This window comes from Lissotriton vulgaris, chromosome 4_1, assembly GCF_964263255.1.
Source record: "Lissotriton vulgaris chromosome 4_1, aLisVul1.2, whole genome shotgun sequence".
NCBI classification, from domain to species: Eukaryota; Metazoa; Chordata; class Amphibia; order Caudata; family Salamandridae; genus Lissotriton; species Lissotriton vulgaris.
The window spans coordinates 239570547-239596251 of NC_141691.1; the positions used below are offsets into that span (position 1 = coordinate 239570547).

Sequence of the window (25705 nt, forward strand, 5' to 3'; positions counted from 1 at the left end):
GTTTCAAAGGACATGTGGCTTCCGCAAGTATCTTGGGAGTCCCAGGGTCGCGAAGCGGACAACGTCCGTTCGCTGGCTACTTGAGGGCAAGAGACAAAATGGATGCCGTATCTAAGATGGAACCCGTGGGTACAGATAGAATAACCCATATAACAGACAAACGGTTTAGGTTAGCACAACGAAACTGCACACACCCACTAAACTCGTCATTTGCGGTTCATAGATACCAGACTCGACCATATTCGTGCGAGTCAAAAACATCACTTACAATTGTCACGGAACCTCAGGGTATGGTGTCTTATTTGCGGAGACCAATTTTTCTAGGCAGGAATCCAAATCCTTAACAACGGTCCCCTTTCCCATCGTGCCTACAGCATTATACCAGTTTAATAAAATAATGTTAAATTTTTTTAAAAGGAGCCCCACAACTTGTATGTTCCGTGAATTCCAATTATAATTGGTCCAAGTTCCCTGGATGTGAAGGTCTACATACATTAACAATCCGCCAATGGCTCTACCCGATAGAGACTTAGTAGCTGACACCGAAAAACATTTGTACCCCTCTAGACTATACAAGTTTGAGTCAACCGCCCATGTTTCTTGAAGGCATATGATTTGAAAATTTTTAATGTAATTCTGCCATTCCTGGGATTCAAATTTAGCTGCTAATCCAGCAATATTCCAGGATATTATTCGAAGACTTCAAAAGTCATTTTGAAGTTGATTCAGTAACAAAGGAAGGACTCAGAGGAAATGTTCTTTTAGGGATTGGATGATTTCTGTGGGGCTCAGGTGAGTAGGTGGTGGTAGCAGCATACGTAAGACTGCACGGACTGGCAGAGAAAGGTTACAGGGGGTTGTTGAGCGATAGAGCGGTTTTAAGATGAGACGAAGATCAAGTGGCTTGCCTGAATGTTTGTAGCAGGGGAGTGGGTGTTGAAGTGAGTAGCTAGAAAGAAATTCGGTAGGCAGGGTGGAGTGTGATTGATTTCCAAGACTCGGCTTGAATTCGCCTAGACTGCTATTAGGAGTGGTGTTGTTCAGATTCTAATAGTGTCAAGATCATCTAAAAATGCACACATGACTCCTGGTGAACGGAAAAGGGTCTCAAAATGATCGTTGAAAGTCTAGATGACAGGGAGAGAGTAGTATTTGAAAGACGGCCGAGTTATGTTGTGGGTGTCTGAATAGTTATGAATGATTTGCTAAGACCGGGGCCAATGGCCCTGCCATTTTGGGTGTTACCAGGTATGTGTGAGAAGGTAGATTTTTTTTGCTTAGAGGGCAACTTGGGTGACTGTTTGGAGATGGACGTGAAGTGTAACTAGACCGGAGCATCACATTGTGTAGAGATATTGGTGGTTTCATTACAAATAGAGTGCCATTTCATAGGAAAAAGGAGAGAGTAAAAAGTGCAGTGGAAGAATCTTTTAGGCAACATGTTTCTGATAATTAGCCCAGGAGGATAAATGGGTTAAGGTAGATTTGCTGGATCACTTGTGAGGAAAGTGGGTGAGTTTATGATGGGCAGGTGATTGTAGTATGTAGATGTGGGTGTTGCGAGAAGCTTTAGATGATGGTAGGCAACATTGATCTATAGCATTCAGGTACTTATGCACAGGGATTTTGGTGAGCCACAGCGAAAAATAGACTGGTTGGAAATATAGTAAGTTTATACAAAATGTCAGTGTACAGATGTGTGGTATACCTCTGAGAATTACATTGTGGAGCATTTATATTGATCAAACTCCGTAATAGGCAGGTGTAATCTACCTGGGGTGAAGTTAAACAAAAGAGTATACAAATATTTTCGAAGTAGTAACTTTGCATCCGTGTGCAGTGAGATGGTCCAACTCTGTTTCATATACTTACGAATCAGCAATCTAAGGCACAAACAGGTTAGCTGCTTATAACATCCTCCCTGCCTTAAAACGCCCGCCCTTTAACTGGCCACGGGATGGCATGCCCTCGGAGTAGTCTTAAAATGGAGATCAGGGGTCTTCAAGGAGAGACCTTTTCCAGGATTAGCAGCCACTACCCGACACAAAGCAGTGGGTCGCGACGAGGCAATCAGGGAAGTTGGGCTTGCAGCTCTCCAGTGTGTCATGGCTGCCGAGGTCTTGCCCTTCAGTAATCCCAGGTGTGCAGTGATGCGTCAGAGGAACTGAATGTTTCTTCTGGTCAGTGGTGGGATTGTTGTGATAGTGGGAGAGTTTGTTGCACTCACCCGGTCACTGTTCTGCCAACCAAGAGTTGAGTGTGGTGGTGTAGGCATGCCTGCACGAGCAGGGCGAACAAGAGCTTTAATCACAATAAAAAGCGGATCTAATAGTCCGTATGGTGTACTTTTATGTTTAAAATGATTCTAAAGAGTGATAGGGAAAGGTGACACTGGAAGGGTTCAATGCCGGTTGCATGGGTGCTTTGTAGTATTACATTTTGTGGTTTCCTGATCGTTATATTTATCTTTACGTTTATTTCTCTCTCCAGCCATTTCTTCCACCGGGCTTGTATTGACCCCTGGCTCTTAGAACACCGAACATGCCCGATGTGTAAATGTGACATCTTGAAAGCTTTAGGGATTGAGGTAAGATATTTTTCTTCTTGTATTCCTGGTATTAAGTAGCCGAATAATTAACATGAATGGTGCATGTAGCATTTGTGTTGATTTCCAGCCTGGAGTCTTTTACCATTGAGAGCTAATTTGCATTGTGTGAATGTGTATAAGGGTAGATTTACTCAGTATTTTGCAATACAGTACAAAACAATATTGCAGTTTCAGGTGAAATGCCACTTAAAGGGCTGAAGTATTGTGCTACCATGTGTCATTCGTGATTGTATTGCTTGATGTGTACTTTCATATATACATATGTGTAAAATCTATATCTGAAAGAAACCGGTTAGTGTTAGATTCCTTACCTTAGAATATCCCCAGGCTTCCGACTGGAACCGGAAAGTTTTCGTCAGCAGTACCCCTGCTCGTCTCTAGGCATTGTCTGCGGCTCCGCGTCCGTCGTCAGCGTCGTGATCGCTGGGATGACGTCGTCGCTGTACTTAGACGCCGCCCTCGTGTGCTGACGTCAGTTCTTCTTCTTCTTTTTTTCCGCGCCAGCAAGATCTGGGAAGAGCAGTACTAGGAATTTTTTGACTAACTGTTTTGATCACTTTTCGAGTCGACTTCGACTTGCGGTGCCGTTAGAGATGCCTGGTTTTAAACCTTGCGAGGCCTGTCACCGCCTGATGTCGGTGACCGACCCCCACTTTTGTGCCTTTACTGCCTCGGGCCGACCATGATGACAAGTCGTGCCCCGACTGCCGGACCTTGACCTCGAAGGCTAGGCGGAAGCTGTCCCGTAAGCTGCTCGAGATCCGGCAGTCGGCTCCGCGCCACTTGAGCTCCCGGTCGAGGAGGTAGTTGAGGGACCGTTCGCAGAGCTGCAGTCATCGCCGCTCGTCGAGTCACCTCCACTCGTCGGGCTCCAAGTCCTCCGGTATGTCGAGGCATTCGAAAAATCCAGGATCCAGGCAACCCCTACTTTCTGTCCGTTCATCCCACCCAGAGAGCCTGGTGATCCAGGCCTCTACGTCCCAGACGGCATTCCGGACCGCTCCTCCGGATCGGGAATCCAAAAGGTATGATCAGTTTGTAAAGAAACTGTTCTCCTCTCTGAGTTTGGGGCTGTGGTCTGTCAACACCGCCTGCCTTTTGGGCCGTTACACGCACTCTCTGTGGGATACAGTTGCGGACGTGCTGCCACAGTGTCCGGAGGGCAAAGGAGGCCTACGCACTATCTTGGACCTCCGGAGCGTCAACGGCTTCCTCCGGAAGGAGAAGTTGGCCGGCTAACTACTGTTTCTTACAGATATATTGTTACCGAAGGTAAGTAACTTGTGCAATGCGTATTCTAATTCAATATCTGGTTCCATCGTCTTTTTTTTTTTTTAATCCAACATTTGCATGATCACTAGAAAAAAACAAGCATGGATGGCATTTTCCCTTCATCACGCCTCATAGTCACACGCACACTGTTTCTCATTAACATTCACACATTTTAAAAAACTAACCACTACCAGTGGACTCTTAGTGTGACAGATTAAAGAAGGGCTCTTCTATTCCAGAGGAATTGGACTGATTTGCATATGGCTGATCTCTGTGTGAAGTGGCGCAGTGGGTGTAAACGATGCATCCGTTCCGACGATTGCCAATGACTGAGATATTTGCATGAATTCTGATGTTTTGGGTACCTGCGTCAGGTGTCCACAGTGTTAGTGTTTTTTCCTCTCTTCTCTGCTCCCATCCAGTTACACACAGTTGCTGGTTATGTTCCCTTCCCTTTTCTCCTTTTCTGTACCACGCTCTGAGTACAGCTTCAGTCTGACCTCTCAGCCAGCCAGTCTGAGTCTCACTGGACCATAGGTGTCCTCTGTGGCAAGCGTGCACTGCGGTGGATAAGCACCTCTGGGCATCTGTGTTTTGTCTCTTCCTGTGCACCTATGTTGTTGTGGTGTGCCACTATCCAGCTCTTTCTACTATAGCACTACCACTGGCTCAGGTTCCAGGTTCTCCACTTACCCCACTACATCTTGAAGGGGATGCGGAACAGAGAATCTTCGCTTCCACTAGTGCTACCTCTCTGTTACCGCCTTCCTGCCGCTCCATAGTTCCACGCATAGTTCCTTCTATAGACCAGACAGTTGTGGACCAAACTTCGAAAATGGTGCTGTGCCCCTTTCTTTATTTTTTTTACTTTCCTTCATAGTGACATTTAGAGGTTGCTTTTTTGAACTGATTGGATTCTTTGTTAAATAATGTAGCTAGTTTACCTTGACTGAACAATGTCCCCTTTATGCTCAAGTAAATCTTCTTGTCTGCCCTCTTCTCTACAATAGGTGGATGTGGAGGAAGCCCCTGCAGAGACTACGTCAGATTTGGCATCGAACGCAACACCTCCTGCAACTGTATCCCCAACTTCAGTCGGAAGTGCACCTGCGTGGACTGAGGATGATGAGCGCAGTGAGACCGCGTCATCTGGGTACGCCTCAGTGCGAGGAATGGATGAGATAGCCGCGAAGGATGAGAGTGCCTCTGGACAGAACACAGGTATCTATGCAGGGAAAGCTATACCGTAAGAATGCTCATGTCTGCATCTCAAGTGATAGCTAATTGCTTAGGCAAGAACACTTTGCAGGGGAAAAGGCAACTGATATAGTTGATTACATTTACACTTCTTCTAAAGAAATATTCTTGAATGGGGGTGTGTTGCTGCTCTGGAAGAGTAAAAATGCCATTTTGATTGTTGTCATCCACCAAACCAGGAGGGTTGAAAGCTGTGGAGAGCTGTGCTTTCTATGCACTGTCTGTATGATGTGAAGAATATTATTTTCATAGCTTCTCCCATCAAAAAACAAGGGGTTTCATTCTGTATTGTACTCTAATACAGAGGGAAAATTTACACTAAATATGCTTCATATATATATGACTTAAACCCTCTCATTTCCCAGTGTCCCACTACAGAGAATGCTCTTCCTAGGTCCCCCCTCAGCTTGAGCAAGGTGTTGAAAACTGATGATTGGTACTGCTGGCCCGCAGTGTTTAGGTTGCTACTACATTGTAACCTAGAATTTCACATGACATTAACAGATAGTTTGGATAGCCAATATATCTTTAGCTGTTGCTAAATAAATGTGATTGTAGGCCTCCACAAGGCGGCACCAAAATCCAACAAGAGGCCTACAAAATAGCCCCGTAAGTGTTAGAAGGAGCGCCAAACAGCAAAATGTTATTTTGCCTGGGGTTCCTAAATTCTTACATTAGACCTGGGAGTAGCATTGCAGCCTGAAAAGTCTTTGTCAACAAACATGCTGAGCTGCTGTGCTTTACTCTCTAGGATACTGACATTATCATATCCTAAATCAGTGTTCTTCATATGACAACATCACTGGTGTGCATGCCTGGACACAATTAGACTGTCCCCAGTGTGTGCTGTGCCGTGGAGTAGAAATATGGGTTGAAATAATCCAAATTGGTTGTTAGTTAGTATTTACACAGCTGTTTACAGTGAAGTACTTCTGTAAATTATGAGGTGGCATAAATCAGTTGACCCGTTTCGCCTCAGGGGTTGGAATTGGCCTCTCAAAACAGACATGCTCTCTATGGAGGAGACAGACCGCACGGGACCCGGATAAATCACGGAGTGCTCGCCCTTCATACCTCCTTCAAGCATACTTAGTAAACTGTATTCAGATCCCCAGTACCAACCCTGACCCTTGAGAAAGCCCCAAGTGTATTCGCATTGGGGTGAAACAAGTGCCATCTGATGATTATATTCATCATTGTATGAAACACTGAATTGCTTCAATTACAGAAAAAATGTTGGAGTGGCCAGTTTTTATAATAAAGATAAATAAACCAACCTGCACAACGTTCTTCTGTCTGGCGGAATCATTCTTTGCTGTTTAAGGACTGATGTAGAGGTGAATTAAAAAATTTCCTAGTAACCATGACGGAAAGTTTCAATTCTATTTAGGACGCGGAGGCGAGGATTATGCTCTAACGTCCTTTATTCCTACAGCCATCAGTGTTCAACTCAAACAGATTAACAAAATACTAGCACTCCCAGGGTGCTCTAGGCAGTCCACAATGTCCACCAATTAGCATGCCCCGTCATCCCCGAAGGCGTGTGCTTCCTGGATCACCTCCTCTTTCGAGACTGCGGCCAGAACCAAGTACCAGTCCGTCACTCGTTCTTGGCTCCATCAGATCCTGAAAGAAAGAATCAGAGGCCCCTGACTGTTCTCCAGCCCAAGGATAATCAATAAGCCATAAACAGAAGCCGGGTGACTCAAGGCATGCATCTTAAACAAACCAAAATAAAAGAAATACTTATACCATACGAGGCCTCACTCATCCAAAGAAGGCAAAGCTATAAAACTCAATCCCGGGCGGGGACATGAGTTCGTTAGAGCCCTGGGTGGGAATAATCCTCTCCTTCACGTCCTTAATAGAATTGAAACTTTCCGTCCTGATTACTACGAAATTTTTCATTCTATGTCAGGACAGGAGGCGAGGATTATGCTCATTCAAAGCCTGCCCACCACCAGCGAGGTCATATCCACAACTGGTTTAAAATAGAATCTCCTAAACATCGAGTCCGATGACAAATCTGCCGCGTTCAGGATATCCTCCAACCTGGCACCCAGGGAGAAGGCCTTTGACGCCGTGGCTCCTCGTACAGAATGGGCACCAAACTGCAAGACATTTATGCCAGCTTCCTGCATCACCCATCTGATCCAACGTGCAATCGTTGGTGGTGTAACTGCCTAGAAGGGCTTACGCAATAAAATCAGCAATTGACGTTCGCCCGGCGGGCGAGTCTCCTCAGTCATGTTTTCATATTCCTTAAGACATGTGACCACACACCGTTTAGGAGAATGATCGAAAGATGGATAAGAAATGATCCTAGAATCCAATTTCGTCCTCCTGACGATATGGAAAGTAACCCCTTGAGAAGTATACACTCTACCCAAAATGTCCAGGGCTCCCACATCTGAGACCCTGCGACAGGAAACCAGGCATAAAAGCATTTCTAATTTTGCTGACAACTCTTTTCTGGACAGGTATCGATTAGCCTGCCAGGACTGAAACAGACAAAGGACTTTGTTAACATCCCACAAAGAAGAGTACCTGGGCTCCGGAGGGAGCGTCAAGCGAACACCCCTCAGCAACTTGCAAACTATCAGGTGTTCTCCCACGGGGTCAGCCCATAACCGGAACATGCCCCGCGGAAATCGCTGAACGATAAGAATTAATTGTTCTATAAGCAAGGCCTTGTGACACCAGGGACGCCAAGAAATTGAGAATAGCTACCTCTTTGCATTCCATGGGATCCTGGTTGTTCCGAACACACCAACCGACTCATCAAGCCCAGGCCGATCTGTATCGCTTGTTGGTGCTGTCCGCCCATGCTGCCCCAGTAGCTTTTGAGCATCTTGTGATAGTCCGCCGACTCTCCATTGATGCCTGAAATCTGCCACGCCACAAGTGGCATCCTGCCTTGCTGGAAAAGGAGGTGAGGGAGACCATGGGCATCCCTCAGAAGAAGAGGATCAAGGGGTAGTAGGATTGGAGAGTCCCAAGAAATTTCCAGAAGAACTGGAAACCAAACCTGAGACTTCCAATATGGGGTAATCAAGACCACCTTCGCTCGCTGCCTGCGAACTTGAGTCGTGAGTCGCATGATCATCGTGAAAGGGGGAAAGGCATAGCCTGCGTCCACTGACCAATCCTGCAGGAAAGCATCCGTGGCCGTTGCTAGAGGATCCGGTCTCCCAACTGTAGAACTTCGGCAGTTGGTGGTTCAACCTGGACGCAAATAGATCCACCGAAAACTGGCCCCACGTGTTGTTGAGGCACTGAAAAAACGCTAGTTGGAGCTGCTAGAGACTCATATCCGTCCAGCTCCTGGAACACCGGTCCGCCACCACATTGGCGACTCACGGAAGATACTCCGCCGACACTGAGATATTGTGGGACAGGCAAAATGTCCACAGATCCTTGGCCAGGTCTGTCAGTGCTTTGGACTTCGTCCCCCCCAGGTGGTTGATGTAACGCACCACCGATACATTGTCTATTTTTAATAGGACGTTGCACGAGACCTTGTCCTTGGTCCAACAGCGAATGGCCAAAGAGCCCGCCATAAATTCCAGGCAATTGATATGTAACCGGCCTTCCACGGCGGACCACTTTCCTCCTGTAGATGAGTCCCCGCAGTTGACCCCCCCCCAACCCAGCTTGCTGGCGTCTGACTCGATGACCAAATCTGGGTCGCAACCAAAGATGGCCCTGCCATTCCAGGCTTCCGTATGGTCGAGCCACCATCTCATTTCGCTGCGCACCTCCTCTGTGAGAGGGACTTGGTCCGAGTACTGAAGCCCTCTGCAGTGGTGTGCTGCTTTGAGGTGCTGAAGAGCTCTGTAATGGAGCGGCCCCGGGAAAATCGCCTGGATGGACGAGGACAAGAGGCCCATCACCCTCGCTATTTGGCGAAGCGACGTTTAAGGACGGGCCAAAGTTCGCCGGAGTTCCCTGCAGATCTTGACGATCTTTCTGGGGGGAAGGCTCAGGGTCCGAGCCACCAAATCAATGTTAAACCCTAGGAAGGTCACTTGACGGAAAGGGACCAGAAGTGACTTTTTGTTGTTGATGACCAATCCCAAATGCTGCAACAAGTCTGTGTCTTTGAGGTGATCGGCCAACCGCTCTGGACACTGTTCCAGCAACAAAATATTGTCCAAATAGACGATGAGGCGCAGGCCTTTCTCTCGTAGCGCTTCCACTACCGGCTTGAGGACTTTCGTGAAGCACCACGGTGCTGACGAAAGGCCAAAGGGAAGGGTCGCATACTCGTATACCTGATCTCTCCACATAACTGGAGGAAGCGCCTGTGAGGGGGAAACACGGGCACCACCAGGTAGGCGTTCTTCAGATCCAAGTGTACCATCCAATCCCTGAGTTACAAGAGATGAGGCAAAAGATGGATCCACCCCATCTTGAAGTGGCGGTAAACCAATCACTCACTGGTTGAACTCCTTGAGGTTTATGACGGGGCGTTGACCGCCATCCATCTTGTCCACCACGAAGATGTTGCTCAGAAAACCTTGCAGATGCAGGGGGGCAGGGACTATCGCCCCTTTCCGCAAGAGGTCCGCCACCTCTTTGTCTATGAGAGCGGCCTTGTCTCTTGCGAAAAGCAGCGGTCGGGGTTGAGTGTCTTGCACAGGGAATCCATAAAACTCTTCCTGGAAACCCCTTATGGTCTGCAACACCCAGGCGACACTCAGGCGTCTGAGGTAATGGTCTTCCAATTGTTCTCAGAGAGCCAGCCTGCCCCCCACCCTGAATTGTGACAGAGGAAAGGCACTCACCTGAACTGGCCACTTGTTGGCCCCGGCCTCTGCCACCTCGGCCTCTGAAACCATGGCGGGACTGGAAGAACTCTTGCCGTCCTGGATCCGCTGGTTTCTTTCCGCCTTTCTGAGGGCCTTGTGTGTAAAACTTTCCGGCCGAGTGGCCCCTATCACGGCCTGCACTGACAAACACGCGGGCGGAACACCTTCTTGTTTGAAGTCTGCGCCTTGTCCAGAGATGTAAATGTAGAAACAAATTTTGTCAATTCCTTTATAAAAGGATCTCCGAACAGGCCACCATCCTCTATCTTGCCCGCCTCAGTAGAGGCCAAGTCACCTAGCTTGGGGTCCATCTTGAGCAAGAAGGAGCTGCACATCTCCATAGAGAGGGCGCAGTTGGCGTTCCCTAAGAAAACGATCATCCTTTGAGCCCAATTAGAGATGCGTTCACGGGACAAAACAGATCTCAAACCTTGGCCTCTGCGGCCAATTCAAAAATCTTCGTGAGATCATTTCTGAAGGAAAGTCACCATTTTCCGGTCGACCTCTGAAGTGTGGCCACCTTTCCTGGCAAAGCCGGTCGGGGGCATGCCGCGCTAAGGCAGGACCTAACCTCCTTCTCAAGAGGTTTGTGGAGCCGACTCGCCACAAACTCAGACACCTTCGGCAAGGGAAGCCAGGCAGATTAGCTGGGATGCACAAGGTCCTCGGGACCAACATGTCCGCAGGTCCTTCAGGTTGAGCCGAAGGCTCTGATGGGGGAGCGTTGGGATACCAGGAGGTTGATGGGCCCGCCTCGTCCATGGAATCCCCCTCTGAATCTTCCTCCCCATCACCAATAAATTGCGGCTCCCCCGGGGTTTCCGGGGCCAAATCGAGTTTTAGCAAGGAATGCAGTGTTCAAACACCCCTTGTTCAGGCTCTTTGGCCAGCTTCGGCTTCTTAGCACGCTGGGACTGCTCCGCTTGGATGGCATAAGCGTATTTCATAATGCATTGGGCAAACGCCGCATGGGGAAATGTAGTTTCCTCTGCAAATTCACTTTTTTCTCTGCGATGAAAGCCTTTTTCCCCTTGGAGAAAACCCATCCACTACACCCCTAGCAAATCTGGGTATGATCCGCCCTTTTCCCTTCCTGGAAGGGAAGCTACTCCAGCACAGTGTGGAGAGAGAAGAGATTGAGGAATACTCACACATGCACATGTTTATGGGCGCTCCCAAACTTCCAAGGCAAGCAGCACTGAAGAATTTTCTTTTGTCTCCCCTTGAGAATGATGCCCAATTGAAAATGTCTTCGCACCCTGGCACAGATGTGCGTCCTCTTGAAACCCATAATGCCTGTAGGGATCCCTTGCTGTATTCCTGGTCGTCATAAAAAGGGTACATTCAGTCATAAACCTAAGTGTATTGCCGAATTTACCTTTGTTAATCGGGTCCACTGTCCTTTAAATTAGTTTAATAACCAGCATAGGAATGTGGACCAATAATGTGGATTGCTGTGTCAAACCCCTCGGAGCAAAAGGCTACATCGGGTCACAAAACCTCACCAAGGAGTCTTGAGCTTGTTGTATGAAAGTAAGGTGGCAACATTCAAATGACCTCATCTGTTCAGTTTTACAGGTGCACAGCAAGACCTTCTGCAGCAACAACTCCAAATGTACGTCTTGATAATTCTCTAAGAAATGTCAGAGGATATTGTCCAACATTCAGTCCTCTAATTTTATGCATAATCCCACAAAATCTCCTTGCCTTTGAGGATTGATGGCTTTGTTGCAGAGACTACTCCGAGGTAGCATTTTTTTAAAGGTATTTGGAAAGTAAACGTTGTGAACTCAAAGTAATATGCTAAGAATGCAAACAAGTAAAAAAAAAAACATGGTCTGGTACAGGGAGTACCATCAAGATCTTACAAGGCCTCTAAATGAAACTTTCATCTTTGTCCTAAACGAAAGTTTCAAGAGAAAGTACGAAGAGGAATCACTCACTTGACTCTGGCACTTGCTTCAGGGTGTACAGAATATATTTAAATCCACCCGAATGTCCCATAACAACTTGAATGCCTCATTTTACTGAAAACAAAACGTCTCTGTGCACTTTCCAAAAGTTGTAAAGAACCAGTACTGTCAAAGTCATTGGGTCTGGCTTGAATGTGGTGTTGCATGCATTCAGCGTTCTCGCATTAGAACAAGCTATGGGAGGGCACTCGCAGAAACAGCCAGAGTTGTAAAGTAGTCCCTTATGCAGTTCAGTGGGAGCTATCAAGGGGAGGCAGAAGGATACGCCCAAACAGCCAATGGTATTATGTTAAGAGAGGACTAATTAACTAGGCGGAGTCAAGAGGTCACTGACCGTCTCACACCAATGGCTGAAAGAGGAAAAAGCCAGTGGGTGAAACGATGCTGACATAAAGCCTACTCTCTACATATTGTTGGCAATAGATTTATTTGACAGCTCGGTTAACTGTAGGTAGCAAGTGTTGTCCTACTACCTCTAGGAAAATGCATTCGTGCATGCCAAGAGTTGTAGTCAACACTTGCAAGATGGTTGTTTGAGTGTATGTAGTCCTCTACGTGTGAATACAAGTTGCAGTGTATTTTGCTGGCTACAGGTGATGCATAGCTCTAGAATACTGTTCACCTGCTGCCGAGACTAGGAACAACTGCACCACATTTAGGAAATAAACGGAAATGTTTCTGTTCAGCTATGAGCTTGGAATCCTATCCAGGCATTGGTACTAGATTAGCGAAGTCTGCTTGAAAAGTGTATTAATGCTGAACTAGAGGTGGAAGTGTAATTTGTATTTTGAATACGGTAAGCTATTTGGCAAGGCTCAAAAAGATAATAGTTAACATGCAGTGTTTGTGCCACTTTTAGTGGTTAGAAATTAATATTTGATTACAATTGTTAAATGATCTGCTTATAAAACTAGGTACAGTGCCACATAGTTGTATTTGTATTCAGTAATACTTAGCTTGCAATAGCTATTAGCACTCTGAAGCATGCAGAGGTTACCACAGAACACGGAGTGTAATAACCTTTTTACTTCTTTTGACAAGTGGTACTGCAGAGTAGCTGGCACACTGCATAGATTCTGAATCATGTTATCCAACTGTTCCTACAGTAAATTTGATTTCACAAAAACTAAACTAAATTGTGAGCAATAACAAATGTATAGTGTGCATTAGGAAGAAAATCTTTTCTAGCCTTCATGTACACATCATTGATCACACCAATAGAAAAGTATCTGATGCCATCTAAGGTAAGGAATGTTTGGCCAGAAAATTGATAGAAACCTGTTTTTTTAAAATTCAGTTTTGCAATTTTGATGCTACGTCTAGGAAGGGCGAAGTAACAGGAATCCGCAACTGTCTCACCATCTATGTGAGGTGGTGATATTTGTTAGGCCACCTATTTGCTCTGCCAAACTCTGAGATTTCCCAATTTTGAGTTTCATCCTCCGTGACTGTGGGTGTCTGATATTAAAGTTTCCAGGGTCCCCTCCTACTCTACGTGCGTTCCACTGACCGGAGTTGAGGGTTAGGCACTCCAGCCAAGAGGCATAGGATGCACTCCAGCCAAAAGGCATAGGATACACTCACGCTTGAAGTTGTGGAGGGTCCACTATGCCTGTGCGCTAGAAATACATCTCACTAAGACAGAAATCTGCAAGCTGCATAAAATCTGGCATGGGCAGCTCATTGGTACTGAATAATCAGTGTAATTGTGAGGTATATTAATCTGGATATCGCCAGACATCCAGCGCAGGATTAGGAAAGCACACATCGAGGAAGGTCGCTACATTATACTGTAAAGGTAACAGAGAGACCCTTCATTATTGGTAGCTTTTATGCCCCATATGTGAACCAAATTCAATTCTATAACTCATTATCCCCCAACCTCCTGAGACACTGTGACACTCTAAGGGTGTGATTACAACTCACTGCTAGATTCTGAAAGATAGATCAATCCCTCCACTAATTGGCACACAGTGTATAACTACGGCACTGTTTTTGCAGGGTCATCCTTGAACTTTTTAACTTCCTCCTGGCATTTTTTCTGAACTGGTGTTGGTAGTTTTAGGACTCTCGGCACTTTATCACTGCTGTCCATTGTAAAGTGCATGTGCTCTCTTGAACTACACCTGTTTGGCATATTTAATTGACCTATCAGTCCCTTGTAAAGCGGCATTTCAGATACCTGGGGCCAGTAAATTAAATGCTACTGGTGGGCTTGCAGCGCTGCTTGCACCAACCACCAAAGAAGCCTTTCAGACCTGTCTCAGGCCTCTGCCATTGCAGGGCCTGCACACGTAGTTTATTGCTGCTGTGACGTGGCACATAAAGAGGGTGCCACATCTGTGACTCCCTTTTACTACATATTGGTCTCCCCTAAGGTAGGCCCTAGCTAGCCCTATGGGCAGGGTATGCTGTAGGTAAAAGGTAGGACATGTACCTTACCTGTGTGGCATGTCCTGGTAGTGACAAACAGCCATTTTGGTTTCTCGCTACTGTGAGGATACCCTCTCATAGGAATGCATTGGGGATTCCCTGATGTGTGTCAGTGGTAATTCCTGATATGAGAGGAGTAGCGTGCTCAAGTTTGGTATGTTTGGAATAGTGGTGATAAATGCAGCGTGGTGGTGTGCGCAGATTTATTATCACTATTTCAGAAATGGCACTTTTAGAAGTTGGCATTTGTGTGCTATGTGTCTTTGTGCCTGCCTGTTGTGTAGTGCATGTCTGGCACTGGAGTGACAGAGACTGGGGGGTGCAGTGGCTCCAGAGGGCTGAGTGAGTCAGCGCTAGGCTGAATGTGCCTGATCTGCATTCAGAGTAGTGGGAGGAGTAGCCCCTGAATATAATGCTGGCTCTGCCGTCGTGATGTGTCTGGGGCTAGGACCTACACTGTCAATGGGGACTGTTGTGCACTGTAAACAAATGTTTGAGTGCCCCCCAGAACTGGTTTGTAAAAGGCACAGAGCCCTGTGCCAGGGGGAGAACAACGACCTAGCTGGTATAAATATTGGGGCTGTGACCCCATGAATGTGGTAACTGCTTGGAGCTGAAGGACTGCTGGGCGTCAGGAGGAACTGCTGTGGGACCCAGCTGGTGTCTCCTGGGGGTCCCTACGTGCTGGCCTGCCTGTGCACAGCTCTGCCCTAGGGCACGTTAGACTGAGCGCCTTGTGAGCGTGCCATCTTCTTTACCTGAGCCCAAGGAGAGGGGCTTCAGCCTTGCCTGTGGAGGAGTGCTCCTGTGTGAAGCAGCGCTGGTGGCCGACCCAGTGCAGGGTAGCATGGGCCTGAGGTTTTGAGCCCAAGGAGTGAGCTCTATCCACTACAGTGCGGCGGGCACCGTGGCCCGAAAACAGCAAAATCAACAGACTCTTAAATCCTTGAAACCGCTGCATCCAACAAGCCATGCAGTCTGCCTGGTTGTGAGCGGGGCCGCACCATGCATGATGAACCAAACGGAGCAGACGTGGAACCGTAAGTCAGGCGCTCATTGCCTGACCAGGGGCTTACCCAGAGGAGAAGCCAATCATGGACATAGCCACCTGAAGTCAGGCAAGCTTGTACCTGGAAGAGGGCGCGGCTCTCGTGTGCCGGAGAGAGCCCCGTGTGTGGTGCAACGAGGGAGACTGGGTCAGTGGAGTCTTCGCTCCGTTCTGGACAACCTCTGTGTTGCAAAGGAGGAGACGGAGCCTCGCAGGCTCCCGGTTGGAGTCTGCAAAGTCCCTGCAGAGATTTCCTGGTGAGTGGGACTTGAGGAGTTACACTGCGGGTGCTGATCCTACTACGAGGAGGAGCCCCGGTGAGTGGGGTTCCCAAGGTACCGTGTTGGTGCCTGCTGGTGCCAGTTGCACATGAGAAGCCCTAGTGAGTGGGGCTGGGAGGGCACACTGTTCATACCCGCTTGCCATTTCTACAAGGAGAAGTCCCGGTGAGAGGGGCTCACAAGGTACATGGTGGGTGCCTGCTTGTTCCCAGCTGCTCTGCCAGATCATGGGCAGCTGCAGCGTGGGGGCATTTTTTTTGGTGTCACAGAGAGACCCGGGTGAGTTGCCCCCTAGCCCCCATTTGTGTACCGTTGAGGCCAGTACGCTGCTGCATCGGCAGCCTGGTGACTCAGAAAAAGCCACATGCTCAGAGAGCCCTGACTTGTGGACAGAGGGCATTACAGGAAAGCCCCAGACAGGCCAGTTGGCCTGGAGATTACCTTTTGTCCTGATGGGGCGTAGGGCCCTAAGGGGATGTTTGCACCCCTCGGGTGTTGTTACTATGGTGCGCTGGTAATTTAGGATGTATGCCTAAAATGTGATGCATAATGCGTTTATGCTACTTGTCTTTACCACTAGTTACTGGTTGTGTCTATTTTTCACTACTTATGTGTGCTAATGGTTTTGACAGTGGCCCGATTGGCCCTGTAATGTATACAATCTCCTGTAAAGTAATACCTAGTGTCAGGTGGCACAGTGTATATATGGAATTATGCTCTAATGTGTTTTATGGGCAATACAAAGGCTATTTTTTATATAACCTTGTGTGGAGGTCTTTTATGGTGTGCCTAGTGTGTAGCTGCTGTGGGTGTGTGTGTGTTGCTCAAACGCTTTACACATTGCCCCTGGGATAAGCCTAACTGCTTGTGCCAAGCTACCAAGAGGTGAGCCTGGGTTATCTTCAGCCTGTGACTCCCTTGCCCTGACTAGAGTTGTGGTTTCTGCCTGACTTCAGTGCATGCCCAGCCAATCAGAAATCTAATTTCTAACAGGCACATACATTTGCCCTATGGCTATGGCAGTGACAGCTGCTCAGAGATATGTATAGAGTTTGATGTATCCCAGTGAGACAGGGTTCTTGTTCTACACTGTAGTCCATGACATACATATGAGACTAGCCAAGTTTTTAGAGTTAAAAACTGCAGCGAAAGTTCACAATGCAGGTTATCTGTCATACTGAATCAGACCATAACCCCTTGCTACTGTCCATCGATTAGGCTACATACCATCAGTGATACCAACATGTAGGTCAACCATGGAAGCCCTGGCATACGCCGCATGCGGGGTGACCATTGAGTTACACATAGAACACTACTGTAGAGAAAACAAAGGTACAGCGGAAGCTCCGAAATGTGAATGGGATGCTTTCAAAGTCCTGATTAGGGGCACTGCGCTTAAAGACACTTTCAGGATGAAATTAACATTTAATAGGCAAATTATGGAAACCAAGGATGCTATCCAACTTTTTGAAAACCGGGTAGATCAAAATTTATGGGTGACCGATTCACCTCCAAAAGAAACCTCCAAGTGGTAGATCGTAGACAATACACTGCTCGGGTACACTCACTGTGATGAAACTGGCAGGTTTTTGGCCTAGCTGCTGAATGCTTAGTCAGATAGGATGCCCATTTGCGCTATTCATTCACAGGTAGGTGACACAGTGAACTCCTAGGGAGGCATTAATAACACCTTGAACACTACTGCAGGTACTTATATGGCACCGCTACTAAACACACTCCAGAATACTTGACTGATAAACCTCTGACATGCTTGAATCAGGAACAAACCTAAAAACTGTATGAGTCCCCGACGCTGGCAGGAATTTAAGTTGCAATAGATCTGTTTGCTAGGGGAAAATCATCATGGTCTGATGGTCTGCTTCCAAAATATTACAGCAAATATAAGACTGTTAGACCTCAAACTCTTAAATATGTATACATAGACATATAACATTGGAACTCTCCCATCTTCCACCAGAGAAGTCATTGTTGTAGTCTTACCTAAACAGGTAAGACTAGCTAGACAGCTAGATGATTAACTGTACAGACCTTAAATGATTTGATTTATAATTTAATAGAGCGTGCAAATGCCCTTGGGCGTCTTGGCGCTGGGTAGATTCAGGAGACTCGGGATCCAACAGGACTGGATCTAACTTAGTCCATACTAAATATAAAATATTGGACAAATAATTCCCAGTAGGCTTCTTCCTCTGATTAGGTACCTGATTTCCCTGGACCACTGCTGGTTCATACCTAGGCAAAACATCCACACTAATCTGAGGTAGTTTTATTGTATTGTGTTGTATCATATTATATTACAGGATTTATATAGCACGTATTACTTCTGTGTGGTTGTTCCACATCCTGGACATGGTCTAAGAGGTGGATTAACTACCTGCAGTTGCCTCACCTGATATCCAAAACGAGTTTGATATCTTCCTTTGGACTTACTTGTTCAAGGTATTAAGAAAAGTAGGATTTGAAAACACCTTAAGCAAATCGATCAGTTTCCGTACATCGAGGCAGTGACCAGAGTCTGCAGAGGCTGCATTGTTTCTGAAACAATGGCCTATCCATAGAGGGACCCAAAAGGGATGCCAATTATGTCCTTTGCTGTCTGCGATCACAGTACAACATTTGGCAAGTAATTTGTGCATTCAGGGAGAGGAATAGGGGATCAGACTCTTGCAGAGGACACACAGTCTTCATGTATGCAGACAATAATCTCCTATATCTTTGCAACTCAACAGCTGCTCTGCCCGATCTCAAGAAAATCTTATCAGGCTTTAGGGGAAAAGTCTAGTCTCAGGATCAACTGAGATAAACCATGTCTGTATCCCCTGACTAGCATGAAGGTACAGATCACCTGAGGCGAATGTATGACGTTACAACGCATACCATCCCAACGCAACTTTTACAACGCAACATCCATTACAACGCATGCTTTTACAACGCAAACCATTACATCCCAGATGCTATTACAACGCATACCATTACAAAGTATAGGTAAGTATTTCATTTTATTTAAATTAATTTTTAATGTAATTTAATATAATTCTATTTTCTATTCTAACTCCTGGTGGTGTAATATTAGGGTAAGTGTTGGATAGTGTAGGGGTTTAAATTACTATTCTAACTCCAGGGGGGTGTAATAGTAGGGTAAGTGTTGGATAGTGTAGGGGTTAAAATTACTATTCTAACTCCAGGGGGGTGTAATAGTAGGGTAAGTGTTGGATAGTGTAGGGGTTAAAATTACTATTCTAACTCTAGGGGGGTGTAATAGTAGGGTAAGTGTTGGATAGTGTAGGGGTTAAAATTACTATTCTAACTCCAGGGGGGTGTAATAGTAGTGTAAGTGTTGGATAGTGTAAGGGTTAAAATTACTAAATTAAATTAATTTATATTAAAATTATTTTTTTTCAATATAAATTATTAAAATTAATTTAATTAATTACAATTAAATTAATATTAATTAATTAAAATACTTACCCATACTTACGTTGTAATGGCATGTGTTGTAACAGCATCTGGGATATAATAGCATTCGTTGTAATGGATGTTGCGTTGTAAAAGTTTTGTCGTAATGGTAGTGCGTTGTTAAAGTTGCGTTGTGATGGCTGTTTCCCCCTGAGGCTACCAAACAACCCCCTTAAATTGGAAATATAAATATTTAAGTTTAGGTATACAAATTTACCATGATGATGGCAGGCTCCATGGAGGTAATCTCTGCAAGCCAATATCCGGAGTTAGACAGTCTGTTCCCTTCTGGTTCAGACTAATTTTGTCCGCAGTGAGTAGGGTCCCTGTTGTCAAAATGATTATCCTTCTGCGGTTGCTGCACTGCTTTGTCACTGTATCATTCATAGCTAAAAGGAATTTTTTCAGAGAACTAGATTCTATCCTCTCCGGCCTGATATCAGGGAACACAATGATTGTCTTTAACCAAGATATGGGGACCCTAAGAAGAGGTTATTTGGGAGCTCCGAATCACGAATCATATTTCATATCAGCACAGCTGCAATGGGGCTCCAAATGGATGAAAGACAGGATCTTAAGTGTGATAACATCAAGATCAGTGAGGATGACACAAACATGAGTTGATTTGGGGCAGCAAGGGAATCAAACATGGGTGAAATATCTAGAACCATAAGGCTGGTTTGGCACTGTTGGTACTGGTTTCTGAGGCATAAAGAGAAAATGTGTCTATATTCTGTTGACATTTCCTTCTGGTGCCTTTCTAGATTCTGTATACTTGCTCCGATGCCAGATAAGATAGCATGGTCAGATGCTGGGATAACCAAGATAGGTGACCAGTACGTGAATGATACTTTTCATACAGTCTACTCACTTAGAAGAAATACAGGATCCGTGCAGTTCCTGATCTGTAGCATGGTGGAAGGAGAAATGGCACTCACTTGCGGGAGAACAAAGGAGGATTCTAGAAATAACAGAATTAATTTCGACAAATTAATTGCCTTCACCACACATTTCTCTATAGCTACACTAGCAAAAATATACCCTGGAGTTCCTGATAACTGCCCTAGATGTCAAGCAGAAAATAGTGAGTTCACATTAAGCAATTTTATTTAGAAAATGTATACAGTGCTCTGCCACCCAAAATAATTCCTGGTACTGGCCAATAACAGCCAAAGATAGAATTGTTTTTACATTTTCTATGCAGCTTTCTTATTTGCATATGCTTATTAAATTGTAATAGTTATTTAATTTTGCAAACACTCGCAGGACCCCATGAGTAGGCCCCACAGACTCTCATGGGTCCTTGGAACAAAGGTTAAGAACCACTGTTTTAAATAACTTAATCTTCAATTGTGTTACCTTGTCAAAAAAAGCTCCAATCCGATTTGCCTACTAGGTTTATGTACTTGCATGTTCAAGTCTCCTCTTATCAGAGGCTTGTTGGGTATGAATTAATATTTGGCTGATCATGTCTATACCCTGAAGTGCGTTCTGGCCTACCTTTAGGTACAGCACAATAAATGCATGTTTTTCTGATGTCTCCTACTGTGTTTTTATGCTTAACCGTCACTTTTTTTCCTCCCAGGCGATGACAATGAGCAACTTGTGAAGCATGAACCCAACACTTTGGAAGTAGATGTTCTTCCTCACATGGATAACCCAAGTTTTGAGGACGAGGAATCCCAGAGGCGTGAACTCAAGTCATAAGCTTTTGACAAGTGATACAAAGTTTGCACCTTATGAGAACTGTGAACCGGTCAAACTTGTATTTACTTTAAAAAAAAAAACAATTCCGTTGAACAGCTGAAATATCTGAATAATTCTTCTATGACTGATTAATCTGTTATCCCATATTTTTTTAAATTATGTAAACCGTGATTGGCAGATCACAAGTTATGTGGCAGTCCATTGTATGCAATACTTAAAGGAATTTTATAGTTTTCCATTCACTGTTGCTGCTTCCAATATGTGAACTATGTGGAGACTCACGCATGCATCTCCTGTTGTGACTGGTCTCTGCACAGTCTATATTGTAGGAGCAATGCTTCTGAACAACTTAATAGAATAGAGATGGGTTGCTTGGTGCATGCTGGACCAATGTATATCCAGGGACTGTTCAACAGTTAACAAATTCTAGTATGGATATCAATGCAGGTGAACATTGAGTCGCTGAAAAAAATCATAGTGGTGGGCAGAGATTCAAGAGTTCATTAAAAGGAAAGTTATAGAAGTATTGGGACATAATGCTGCAGATGATGCACATTCTCTTCTACCACCCAAAAATCTGACAGAAAAACACGTTTTGCATTGTGAAACCTTTGCTCTAATCATTTAAGTTATGGTTCGCCAACGACCTTATCGCTTAAATTCAAACAACATGCTGAAAAAGCTAAAAAGCTCAAATGAATGTTAAATTAGAAATGTGAATTTGTTTTGCTCAAATCGATCACTTTGGTGTCTCACATTTGGTACATCTTAACTTAGGTTTTATTTTTTCTGATCAGCACAGTATACCCATGTGGATCAGCAGATTTGCGGCTGAAATATTGCAATTTTGAACTCTATTGAAGGATGCCTTAATGGGCAGCATTTTTATCAACATTACATTTTCATGTTTTAGCTGTTGATTTAGCTGACCAACCTTAGATGTATTTTAAAGAATAAAAGGCACATCACCACATCAAATGAATTGCTTATGTAATAAATATTTATATACACGTTGAAAAACAGATAGGCAGTGAAATGAAACTCTGTTCTTTCTCTTGAAAAAAGCCAGATCAATAATAGGCACGTTTGTAATTAACGGTAGATAGAAACTCTACATTTATTACAATGCTGAAAATTATAGAGACTAAGAATAAAACCGCCTCAGTTGAGAATAAAATAGCTTCAGTTGAGGACTGATATTTTTGTGTATACACCCAGTACATCATTCAGCTCAGTCCTCGTAATATTTTTGTTTCAGAGATGGGTAGAAATATGAAAGTATCATCAATGTAATGATGTTGACTCAACAACTCGCATGGTAATTGAGAAAGATTAATTTATCTTGTAGAGGGTTGAACAATGTAATCACCTTTCAGACTGTAGCTTGGTAATGCCTTAATTTGGGGACAGTATTCATCCTCAAAGGAGTCTGAACCAGAAAACATTGTGGTTGATATTCAAAGGTATGTGCAATGTGAAATCCTTTATCGACCTAGGCTAGCATTTCGGACCAAGAGTTTTATCAACGTGTAGGCAAATGGAGATTATGAATTCTGATTGCAGTACGTAGAAACAGTAAGATATGCCGATTAAAAGCTATTCCAAGAGTATTACCCCTATAGGAATGGTATTTTGGGAAGAGAGGGGTATTATGCAAAGGATGTAGTTAGTGTAAAGTGTACATCCAGGAGATTATAGTCAAAATACATACATTTTTTAATCTATACATGTAACTTGCTATACTCCAACCATTGCTTTTAAGAGATGAGATTTTCTAACTGACTTTTTAAACAAAACAAATGCTGATTGCCTTAATATAAAACTCAGAACCTCACGTTCCATGTTTAAGACCATTTTAAAGAATGCACTTTATTTTTATTCTATGACAATATATCATTAATTTTATGATCCTCTTATTAAAATGTGAGCCCAATATTTTGGATCTCACTTAAGAATTTGCTAGCTTTAATGTACTGTATTTTAGGGTATTGAAGAAAACTCTACAGAAGAATTTGAATAAGTCCTATTTTCTTATTTCCTGGTGAACAGTGTGATCGAAATGCTGTAAATATACTTTGATTTGTATTAAGAGTATAAATATCAAATGTAAAGAAAATATCATAAAAAGGTGTTTGTCTTCATTCTGAAAGCTATTTGAAACTTTTAGGAACTGTGCTTGCTGTGAAACCTTCTCTTCTCTCCAAATCAAAACATAGCTACAAAATGACTGGAAAAAGTCAAAATTCACAGAAAAATATGTGAAAATGTGTGTAAATATTCTCACATTTACACTTGAAAAGGAGGTACAATGTTTAGAAAATATGGTGATGAAAGGATTCAATAATACCAAAATAATAGCAAAGTTATTTTTAACTGCTCTCGCTGAATGTATTTAATAATAAAATGTATTTTTTGTATGAATGCTTAGAAAACAAGCTAATTGAAGTATGTAGTGGCCATTTTTCTTAAGCAACGTCAGTCCTGATCTGTGTATATGAGGAAACGTGTGGAGAAATTCACATCTAGCAGCAGCCTTGCTGTGTCCCGATGCCTGGTTATCTTTACTTTATCACTCCTGACCACGGGACCACTTTGCATGATTGTACTCCTAAGTGCTTGCAGGTGCTTGCTGCTTGCAGTTATAGGGCAGAGACATTTACTGGGTAAATTAGAGAATAGGGATGTACCTCCTGGCTGCAATTACACCTGCTTCTTTATAACAGTTCTAATTTTCTCCACCTCAAAATTCAGGCAGATATAGAAGTCATGTTAATAGTTTCCACAAGGTATAAAATCAGCTGAAAATGTGTGAAATGTCAAATCTTTGGAGGATCATAAAATTGGTGGAGCACTCACGAATCTTCAGTGTCTGAAGAAAACTCAATGCAGCCGATTTGAACTGTCACTACCAGCAACCTACTTGAGATGTTGTTTTTTATTGTAGCGATGGCTGCAACTAAATGTGAAGTCTACTCTTGATAAATCACAGCAAAAAAGTCTGACCGAAATCAGCGTAGCTACAAAAAGCACGCGCGTTGAATCTCTGTGAGGATGAAGGTGTGTTATTTGGAGAAAGGAGAAGTTGCAAGCTAGCTACCTGTTTTACTCTAGAGCGGTTTGCTTTTAGAACTCTATAAACTTGGTGCTGTAAAATATGCTGAAAACATTTTAGTTCAATCTGATTGATATTTTTATCTGCAGTTTCCTCACATTTAGAATGCTCCCCAAGCATCAGATTGGATCTGGAATTTTTCAGAACAGTGCTCCCGGCACTGCTATTTGTCGCCATATGGCTCCATGTTGACTCCATTCTTCCTTGAAAGTGACAGGCGAGAGCTGCATATTAGTAACCCCACCCACCCCACCTGTTCACCCCTGTCAGTTCCTTGTTTTTCATGAATTAGAATGCAGATCCTGAGTTCTATTCCTTTTTTCTTTGGTTTGACAAGTTCTTGGAAAATAAATCCCAGTATGCAGGTGAATAATGTCCCCACCAAAAACAGGGTTAAAAGCATGCTGCGATTGTTATAAACTGATGTCAGTGACAGACCCGTATGAGGTGTGCAGAAAAGGACTTTGTGAATAGTTCTCTGCATTAAGATCTGCCACTTTTTAGACAAGAAGCAGCCTCTGGAGAAACTGAGGGCTCATACCACCAGGGCCAAGCCTCCTAATATCTTCTACCGGTTAGGCTGAGGTGTGGGCATTAGTACATAAATTCACAAAACCTTTTTGGTCTGAGTCTACTCCTCAGATCTTCCACCCTCTGGAGATACTGATTTGATATGTATTCTAAAGGTGAGGAATTAGTGACTAGAACAGGGGTCTCCAACCTTTTCTGTGATGAGAGCTAATTCTGCTCAAGAAAAGTCCTGCCGAGCTACTAGCATATTTTCTCACTGTAAAATGCTGATGATATCTATTAACATTACACTCTGACCATCCTAAGAACGATTTATAAGTAGTAACTACCCAAACATTCCAGATGACGTTCTCAGCCAAATGCTAGGGAAATATTTATTAATATCAAATGCTTGTAATCAAGTAAAATTCAAATCATCACATTCAGTGTGCCACAAAGGGTACTACCACAGCAGTAAGTCTTCCCAACGCAAATTGAATTATCATTCAGCTAACAACTTTAGATGTGTTTTAGAATTGTAATATTTTGTCTTCATTAGCATATTAGTTTTTAAAAATACACATTTTTCCATCAAAACCACTATCCACTTTAAGCAATCAAACTCCATTTTCCAAAAGAGAAACCTTTTCAGAAAAGCATAATTTTTTTCTTTAAAAATCAGTTTTCATTGTTAGAAAATACACAGTCCCTAAACATCAGCTTTTCGTTTTCATTGAGTAAAAATGCCTCTGATGGACAAATTCTGCTTCAAATACCCAGAAACTGGAATCACAGGCCATGCTTGCGCATCATAACACTATTAATGTATCTGTTATGCTAATATTGCCCACTATTAAACTGGGGCTACCACTGTGCCACAGCCGGATGCCCAACATATATCCGTTATGGACATTATTATGGGAGAAGCGGTTGCCACTCTGTCAGGAATGGCTAAAAGCAAGCCAGTCATGCTCTTACTATGTCAGTTATGGCAGAAAGTATGTAATTACTAGACATGTATGCCCAAAATAGTCATGGATGAAAATATTATGGCAATGGCACAATTATACCATGAACGGGCACAATACTCATGATGGGGACCAGCATACATATTTGGCAGCCCTTGACACTAGGAGTAGTTTTAAGGAACCAACACTATTTATTAGGGAAGGACACAATGTCACACACCCACACAAAAATGAATGTGATGCTTCTA

At 44.1% G+C, this 25705-nt stretch overlaps 1 protein-coding gene across 2 annotated transcripts in view; it reads left to right on the forward strand.

Moving 5' to 3' along the window:
• The window catches only part of RNF128 (ring finger protein 128), a 657937-nt gene extending 634943 nt beyond the window's left edge, over positions 1-22994 (forward strand). For both annotated transcript variants that reach the window (XM_086918579.1, XM_086918580.1), the window contains exons 5-7: positions 2491-2587; positions 4891-5101; positions 20746-22994. In XM_086918579.1, coding sequence (XP_086774705.1) covers positions 2491-2587; positions 4891-5101; positions 20746-20867 — 430 coding nt within the window. In that variant the 3' untranslated portion in view covers positions 20868-22994. The remainder of the gene's footprint in view (positions 1-2490; positions 2588-4890; positions 5102-20745) is intronic.
• The last annotated feature ends 2711 nt before the right edge of the window (positions 22995-25705 follow it).